Below are 10000 nucleotides of genomic sequence, written 5' to 3'. Positions count from 1 at the left end.
CGAGACAGAGAGACAGGAGAGAGAGAGAGAGAGAGACATGGAGAATGAGAGACAGACTCAGAGGCAGGCAGGGATAGGGAGAGAGATAAAGAAAGTCAAAGAGAGAGAGAAGGAAAAAAGGGAATAGGCTTAGTGTTTTCTAAAAGAACGAGAAAGAGAGAAGAGAGCGAAAGGGAAGGAGAAAGAGGGATGGAAAATGGAGGTTATTCTCTGGTCACCCATGGCCTTGTGTTGACCCCATTGCAGGGACCCTAAATCACTCTACAGTGTCAGCTACACTGACAATAAATCTGTCACGATACAGAGGAGTTCACTGGGAGTACGCTGTATCTTTACGTGCACTTTAGTACAGTGTATGTGGGTGGCTCTGTGCTGTGCACTGTAAGAGGAGTCCACACTGAAAGCCCATTGGGAAACTTCAACTCCCATTGTCATTGTGACACAGCACTCCACAGCACACAAGTGAACACTGCACACTGCACACAACGAAATTGCATTTATGCCTCACCCGTGCAAGGGGGCAGCCCTCAGTGGCGCCGCATGGGGAGCAGTGCGGTGGGACGGTACCATGCTCAGGGTACCTCAGTCATGGAGGAGGATGGGGGAGAGCACTGGTTGATTACTCCCCCCACCAACCTGGCGGGTCGGGAGTCGAACCGGCAACCTCTGGGATGCAAGTCTGACGCCCTAACCGCTCACCCATGACTGCCCACTGTGATAGTGTCATGCTGCAGCCCAGAGTGAGTGACTGGGCAGGGGCAGGGGACGTATCTTACGCGATGGGCATATGTGTTACTGGACCAAGACCAAGAACCCTCCCCCCCTTCAGTAATCAACTCTGACCATTGTATTGTATGCCTTCTCCCCTCTTCAGCAGAACAAAATACTGCAGGACAGAATAGCCTCTCACAGTAGTGTTGGCAGGGACTGTCTCGCCCATACACACATCTAGGACACTCACGCACTCACAGTGACACACAGGCTTTACAAGGTTTACACACACACCTGCACGCACGTACACACGCATGCATGCACGTACACATGCGCGCACACACACACGCAGACACACGCAGACACACACACACACACACACACAGACACACACACACACACACACACACACACACACACACACACACACACACACACACACACACACACACACACACACACACACACACACACACACACACACACACACACACACACACACACACACACACACACACACACACACACACAACCCCCCCAACCAAAACCCCCTCTGACATGGTGTGTGTTTACGTTGCAGAACACGGACGAGGACAGCTACTACTACGAGTACCCCTACTATGAGGACATGGACATGAACAAAGAGGATGGCACCGCTTCTCCCGACGAGGTAGCCGGCATCCCTTCACTCATTCCCTTCATTTTCCACACTTCCTCATGCCCAGTACACTTAGCAGTGTTGTTTTTACACAGGGACAACTCTCAGTTGTCTGCAGGCAGCACTCCGAGAGTTCTATTGTAATGACAGCAGTTCAAAATGGGTGTTGGACCATATTATCGAAGTGAAGCATGGTAGCATGTGAACAACCTGTCATATTTTTAGCTGCTTGAGCATACACATTCAAAGACACCGACACAGACACATTATGGACTGCTGTGTGTTTTGTAGTGATGACAAACGTGTAAGTGATATTCATGTTCTCGTCATACAGTAGTGTTAATAAGCAGTGACAGACCACTGACCACAGCAATGAATTTCTATTCAATTATTGGTCACGCCTGGTACATAACAGCGTGACAGCATATATAACCACCACAGTAATCAATGTCAACAGCAATTAATTGTGGTTGAGTTGAGTCATGATAGATGAGGATGATAATTATGGCTTTGACCACATATTGTGTGTTGTCGTCCCACTTATAATTGCTGATGATTGGCTGTCCTCAGATCACTGATGAGGCTGTGGACTCTGTCATCACCTCCGTCACGTCGGTGGGTGGAGGCGCCAGCTCCAGCTCCAGCTCCAGCAGCAGCAGCAGTGGCGGCAGCAGGGTGACCGTGTCGGAAACGGTGGACGCCGGCGCCGCTGGCGAACCCTACGAGAGCTACGACGGCTACGACTCCTACTACGATGAGTCCAGCCCTGCACCTGATGCTAGCAGCTCCAGCTCCAGCTCCAGCTCAAGCTCCAGCAGCAGTGGAGGCTCCACCGGTACCCGCGTCACCATCACCGGAGCTGGCTCGGAGAGCGAGCTGGACCTGGGCCTGGGCGGCAGAGTGGACATGGGAACCGGAGCCGAGGTGGAGAGGGTGATCACCACTGGCGGAGGAGTAGGATCTAGTTCCACCACCATCATCCAGGGCGGAGGAGCAGGATCTAGTTCTACCGTCATCCGCAACAGCACCACTGTGAGTCACTAAAGTACCAACTTATAGTCACACAGTATTCTTTTCGCCTTTCAGCAGCCAGTCAGTAGGAGGTTACAGATGGGCCTAGATTGACCTATTTCTCCAATTTCATATCAGCCTGCTGTTTGTAGCCTTATAGTGAGCACCATTCTACCAGTGGAACACTTTCTTACCATACATAGTACCAGAGAGAATGCAGGAAGAAGGCAAAGTATATTTGACAGTCCTACACTACTATGACATTGTGAGCTTTTAGCCTTTAGTAACGCATTTCGACCAGTAACAACAAACTAAATGTATGACAGGGGACATGTCTTAATTAAAAAGGTGACTTCTCAATGGCATAAGGCCTGGAGAAAAACAAACGAATCTATCAATCACAGTACTCAAGATGTCAGCATGATAATGACAGCACTTCATGAGCTAAACGTCGCATGATCTAAACGTCGTTGTGGACTTCCTGTGTGCAGGTGGTCAGCACAGGTGGCGGCTACGAGGATGAGTACGGCGAGGGCTACAACTACAACTACGGAGAGGGCGGAGACTACACCGTGGGCGGCGCTGGCACTGGCGGCGGCAGCAGCAGCAGCAGCAGCAGCAGCCACACGGTCAGCGTTGGAGGTGGAGCCGCGGGCGGCGCTGGTAGCAGCAGCAACAGCAGCTGGAGCAGCAGCAGCAGCACGGTCACCATCTCGGGCGGCTCGTCCTCGGCAGTGGGGGGCGCCGGGGCCAGCAAGGGCTCGGCCGGCGTGGACGCGGGAGGAGACGTGAACTACGACGTGGACATCACCGACTACAGCGACAAGGAGATCAAGGACATCTACGAGAGCTACCCCGACTACTACACCGACTCGGACCAGGACAAAGTGCTGCCCGCCGAGACTGACTTTGCGGTATTGGTCTCATATACTACACATAGGCATGCACGCATGCACACACACACACACACACACACACACACACACACACACACACACACACACACACACACACACACACACACACACACACACACACACACACACACACACACACACACACACACTACACTTGCACACACTAAATGACACACGTACAACTCAAACACTCTCTCACACATTAACAAAAACATCCTTCATATAATAATTCATGAACCCAGAACTAATTAATTATCTCTTTACTCAATGTGTGTGTGTGTGTGTGTGTGTGTGTGTGTGTGTGTGTGTGTGTGTGTGTGTGTGTGTGTGTGTGTGTGTGTGTGTGTGTGTGTGTGTGTGTGTGTGCGTGTGCGTGTGTGTGTGTGCTCTTGTCTGTTTCCCTCCCAATACAGGTGGACGGAGCGAGAGGAGAGAAGGGACAAAAGGGAGAGCCTGCTGTCATCGAGCCTGTAAGGAACTGTCTTTTATTCATGAGAGGAGAGAGAAAGAGGCGAAAGAGAGAGAGAAATGGATAAAGAAAGGGAGATGAAGAGAATGTGCATGGAAGTCTTTGTGTGCATGTGAGAGAGAGAGAGAGAGAGAGAGAGAGAGAGAGAGAGAGAGAGAGAGAGAGAGAGAGAGAGAGAGAGAGAGAGAGAGAGAGAGAGAGAGAGAGAGAGAGAGAGAGTCATGCATGAATTAGACCAGGGGTGTCAAACTCATTTTGGTCGGGGGGCCGCATACAACCCATGTGGACCTCAAGCGGGCCGCATTAGTAACATCATCGCGAAAAAAAACGTAAAGCAGAGGATTAGTGTTCAGTACTATCACGTTTTAAGTGTGTTGAGTATGTAGAAAGCAATGCAATACTGATAATCCTATGCAAAATTTCCTTGACTTCATTCATTCATTGCCAACCGTCAATGAATTAAATATGGGACAGTTCATTTTGGCAGGGGGTCTGGGGGTTTCCCCCAGAATTTTTTTTATTTCTTAGATGTCATTTCCTGCATTTTCACGCATTCTAACATCCCGTTTCCAATTTCAGCTTAATAGGAACCAATACAAATCCAATTATATTTATTATTTAATTACAACCAATACCAATACAATACGAATAAGAAGTATTAACATGTTCTCTATGTATGAGGTCTATAATATATGAGCTTTATCAAATGCCTGTTACAGTACAAATTCACCATTTATAATTGTAATAGAAGTGTGATGTGCACTTTACTACGTATACAGTATAACAGAGGGACCATTGGGTTAATGTCACGCAGGTATCGATTTTGCCCCGAGGGGCGTAATTGCGCATTTCGGTTATTTCGTTGAAAAAAAATAAAATAAAAAGTAAAAAAAAAAAAAAAAAAAAAAAAAAAAATTTTTTTTTTTTTTTTTTTTTTTTTTTTTTAACACCCGGGCCGGATGGAACCCTCTGGCGGGCCGGATGCGGCCCGCGGGCCGTATGTTTGACACCCCTGAATTAGACATTGTGGTCTTTGTTTGAGTAAGACAGGAGTGTTTGCACACGTTTTCATCTCTGCAAGTGCAAACAAATCCATGATGCCTTGCTGTCATATACACATATCCATACTGAAGACCAACACTACGGCCAATACTTCCAGAACAGAGAGCCAACCACACAGACATAACCAAATTCGCATCCATGATCTGCACGGTTGTATAGTGCATTAACAGAGATAATCTTTAACATGAGACACTCTTTTGGACACGCAAACAGAGAGAATCACATTGCTTTCATGCATCATTTTTATGCAGATGCCACACTATTTTCAGAAGAGAGCAGCACATTACAAAGTCAAGCACACACGGGTCACTAGAAGGGTTCCTACATTCGCTGCAAAGTGCACACACACACACACGTGCATACACCCGTGCATACACAAACACACATGTGCACGTGCACCAGAGGTGTCTAAAGTATTTTGAAAGTGTTCTTACAGTGTATGTACCTCATTCGGCACAGTGGAATAAAGGGTGTATAAACTATGTAAGATCATGTCCTAGGGTTGTAATTACATCAGTAAGGGCATATTTGCTTCTACTTTATACACTTCTGACACGCACACGTGCAAACATGCACACATGCCACACACACACACACACACACACACACACACACACACACACACACACACACACACACACACACACACACACACACACACACACACACACACACACACACACACACACACACACACACACACACACACACACACACTCACTCGTATATTATCAGTCAGTGACATGTCTCCTCTCTTGTTTGTCCCCTCCCAGGGAATGCTGGTGGAGGGACCACCTGGTCCTGAAGGCCCAACTGTAAGTTCTTGCGGCTAGCTTTTTCTGCATGAAATCTCTCTCTCTCTCTCTCTCTCTCTCTCTCTCTCTCTCTCTCTCTCTCTCTCTCTCTCTCTCTCTCTCTCTCTCTCTCTCTCTCTCTCTCTCTCTCCCCACTCCTTTCCTCCCTCTCTCACTCACATACACACACAAGACACATGTTATGATGTATCACCATCTGTAGCGATGAGAAACACTAACACGACTGGAAGAATTTGGCTGTTCCAATGACCTAATCACTCAGAGACTGACAGACGGAGAGTGAAGCCTCCAAGCGTGATTTGGCTCGTGTCTCATTGCTCATACTTCTGATCTGTTTCATCTGATCCCGCTGCAGCAGTGATAGCCTCATTTATCCAACTCTGTTACACACATACAAACTTATCTGAATACTGCACATAACAACGTTCATTGTCTATGGTCTATGTACTAATGCAAACCATACGTTTTCACTGTAATACGTTAACTGAATTTATACACACAACATGGGCATATGATCCCCCCACACACAGAACCTCATCTACCACAGTAGCACACACATACATTTTTCTACACACATAGCAATGTTTATTATCAATGTGTCTATGGACTATCTTGTGAATCCTAAAGCGTTTGTTCTGTCCTGCAGGGTCTACCTGGTCCTCCAGGTTCCTCTGGCCCTCCCGGCAGTCCCGGAGATGCCGGAGAGAGAGTGAGTCACCATGCCAACCTTATTAAACAGTAAACACTAACATGTCTTGCCTTATATAGATAAAAGTCTGCACAAGCCGAGAGCCATTTGCCAAGTATCCTTTGCTTTCTGTGTTGGTTTCTATAGGGACCGCCCGGTCGTTCTGGTCTTCCCGGAGCTGATGGTCTCCCAGGACCTCCCGGGACAGTTCTGATGCTGCCTGTAAGTATATATCGCCGCCCTCTAAAAAATACTAATATTTATCTCTTATCTGGACTTTTTTTCTGTGCCAGAGGTAATGTAGTTAATTACTGCCCTCTGGTGGCCGTTGCTATTGATTCTTGACACAGACACGACCGCTTCAGCCTCTGGCATGCTCCTTTTGAGGTCACACAATACCTCTATTGCAATGATTTGTCTTAGAACAGTGGGAGGGGAGCGGTTAAGTATTTTAGTGACCGAGAGATACAATATTACTAGTTTAGTGCCGTCCATGTGTCTGAAAAAGCCCCCAAAATATGTTTTGTACATAGACAGTTTTTATTTGCATTTTATTTGCAACAAGGCTCTGTGACTCAGGGCACTGTGTCTTAATCATATCTAACATTTGGTCCATTGTGCCAATCTCCCTTCATCTTTGTGGAGCCTTGAAATCTGTTCACCTTCTACTCTAATTTGTCATATAGTTTAGTCGTTTCCTTTGTCGGCCACTTTTGACCTCCAGATATTTACGTTTAACAGCCTATCTGCCTGAAGAAAGCTTAGTGAGCCTGTTGTCATTCAGGAAGTCGTTCAACCATAAGAGGAAATATGTTGCCCTTCCATCTCAGCGTAGCGTCCAATGCTCTGGGGGTAAATGGCTAGGAATGAAAGCTGCTGGTTCTGCTTGAAAGCTCAAGAGGGTCGGAGCCTTTGATGGTTTAAACGCCTGACAACCGCTAATGGATCAGACCAGGCCTGTTGAAGTTAGAGGTAACAGCTAATGGCTAACAGAACTAGAGTTAGGGCTACGGAGATGGTTTTCATGTATTAAAGGTGCACTGTGTAGGATTGTAGATCAGGTATTGCAACTCTGCTACTCATTGAAACTGTGCTGACTTTTGCCAGATGTGGTCTTTTCCTGATTATTTACTAAATAATAGAGAAATATTCACTAGTATGACCAAAGTACAGTACGGTTTTGCAGCTCAAAATGTCTATTTCTGGAATTTCATAATGGTGGACATGGAGAAGATCCATCTTTTCATAAAAACATTTTTTTCCCTGTCATAATGTATACTTAGAAATTGATGTTGGTGGTAAGTATTTATATATAGACACACACACACACACACACACACACACACACACACACACACACACACACACACACACACACACACACACACACACACATATATATATAAGGTAACATTTGTCAATGGGCATCATAGCTTCTGTAAATAAACTACAAATATTACACAGTGCACCTTTTAGGACCTGAGGAGAAAGATCAAGCCAAGACCATATCATGGAAAGTATAGTCTGTCCATATAGTAAGCGAAACTGTGAAACTAGCGTGGGGTTCAGACCAGTTCAAACTGCACTTTAAACTCACCAGAACGACTCAGTACACAGATTAAAACAGAAGAAAACATTAACAGATAAACAGAGATTGCTACTGAATGATGGATTTTGCATCCTTTTGGATTATCTCCTATGGAGCAGGTCCTAGAGCAACTCAGCAGGTAAAATGCTCTGCCTCTAGGTGGTTTAGTCTAGTGTACTAGGATACCAAGTAATGACATTTTGTGACCAAATGACTGGGTTGAAATCCGCTGTGAGCTGTTAGGTGGGCACAGTATGCTAAAAGGGAGAGGATCAGTAAAGTCTTAGAGGCACAGCTGAGCTCTAGTGAGCAAACTGCTCTAGTCAGCGCTTTCCACCGAGACGGATGGAAGAAGCAGACGGACGTCTCTACCCTCTAGGGTGCGCCAGCAAATGCCTGGGAAACAGTTTTAGGGATGCACGCAATCTACGCACGCACGCACGCACGCACACACACACACACACACACACACACACACACACACACACACACACACACACACACACACACACACACACACACACACACACACACACACACACACACACACACACACACACACACACACACACACACACACACACACACACACACACACACACACACACACACACACACACACAGATATAGGGAGAAGGAGGGTAAAGCACAGGATTTTTTTTGCTTAGACATTAAAGCCTGCTTGAATAGGAAGGTAGATGCCATTGTTGGAAAATCTTCACTTCATAAAAGTCCAGTGTGAAGAATGACTCACAATTCTGTCAGCATGAATATACTGGAAAACTCCATTGTTTATTTTATGCCAGGATATTGCACACACAAAGTTTGTTTATGAAGGGTTATCAACTGTCGGAAGATGGGTTTTTTTTGTGCCAAACAACTCTTAAATCCCTTCACTGTAAACATGGGCACAACCTTCTTTTCTGTAACCATAAAAAAGGGAGTATAATGTTGTCCCTGTATGGTTATTCATTTTAGACTTTGTAATGAAAAAAAAAACATTTCCGTCCTCTCAATCCTATGGTGAAGATTCATGCTGGCAATATGAATGTTGGTTAAAAGCAAGCCAGAGCCTTGGGGACAGGAAACTCTTTATGGAGCCTATCAGTAGTTGGAAATGTCCTCTAGATGGCGCTTCTGTACCTTTAACTGAGGTACTGCAAATCCTGAAGAGCAATGTTTATGCTCTACCACTAGGGGGCAGCACACAGTTTTACACACAGACCGATGTGCAGCTATGAGGAAATGTTTAGTTGATGTGTTTCTATCCTGTTGTGATAAATATAGAATATAATAATGAACAGTAAATGCATTCTCAATTTATTTATTTTTAAATTTAATTTACAGATCATCTTTTCAGTTTTGTAATGTTATCTTTTTAAGTTTTGCTGTAATTGATTTGCTGAAGTCTTTGAATGCTAAATCACTCACTCTATCAACTTCTGTCTCTGTTGTGTCCCTGCAGTTCCGCATGAGCTCTGGAGGAGATTCGGGTCACAAGGGTCCACAAGTGTCTGCCCAGGAGGCCCAGATGCAGTCCATGATGCAACAAGCCAGGGTATGAACACAGAGACTGTCACCCACACATTCATACGCACGCACACGCACACACGCACGCAGGCACGCACGCACACACGCACGCACGCACACACGCACGCACGCACGCACACACACACACACACACACACACACACGCACACACACACACACACACACACACACACACACACACACACACACACACACACACACACACACACACACACACACACACACACACACACCTACAGAATTTGTGTACTGTAAGCATTGACTATTTTGCGCACCTTTTCCTCTCTCCACAGCTTGCCATGCGTGGCGCCACCGGCCCAATGGGACTGACGGGTCGACCAGGACCACTGGTAATATACCTCACACCGATCACCCTACTTCTTGGAAGGCTCGTACACACTGCCTCTGGCTTTAGTGAGATAGAGGGAAAAACAACTCCAGACAGTGATAGCTCATAAGTTATTCATCAGCGTACCTATGTAATGAATGTCTTGCCCTCCCGCTTCGTGCTCTGAATTCTATGTGTGCAT

General features: G+C 46.2%; 1 protein-coding gene across 2 annotated transcripts in view; it reads left to right on the top strand.

Annotated features, from left to right (window-relative positions):
- The window catches only part of col5a1 (procollagen, type V, alpha 1), a 109726-nt gene that overhangs the window by 50160 nt on the left and 49566 nt on the right, over window positions 1–10000 (top strand). For both annotated transcript variants that reach the window (XM_063210881.1, XM_063210880.1), the window contains exons 6-14: window positions 1292–1381; window positions 1940–2401; window positions 2872–3294; window positions 3711–3767; window positions 5602–5643; window positions 6290–6352; window positions 6479–6553; window positions 9385–9477; window positions 9764–9820. In XM_063210881.1, coding sequence (XP_063066951.1) covers window positions 1292–1381; window positions 1940–2401; window positions 2872–3294; window positions 3711–3767; window positions 5602–5643; window positions 6290–6352; window positions 6479–6553; window positions 9385–9477; window positions 9764–9820 — 1362 coding nt within the window. The remainder of the gene's footprint in view (window positions 1–1291; window positions 1382–1939; window positions 2402–2871; window positions 3295–3710; window positions 3768–5601; window positions 5644–6289; window positions 6353–6478; window positions 6554–9384; window positions 9478–9763; window positions 9821–10000) is intronic.

Source organism: Engraulis encrasicolus, chromosome 11 (assembly GCF_034702125.1).
Source record: "Engraulis encrasicolus isolate BLACKSEA-1 chromosome 11, IST_EnEncr_1.0, whole genome shotgun sequence".
NCBI lineage: Eukaryota > Metazoa > Chordata > Actinopteri > Clupeiformes > Engraulidae > Engraulis > Engraulis encrasicolus.
This window is presented reverse-complemented; position numbering and strand designations above follow the sequence as displayed.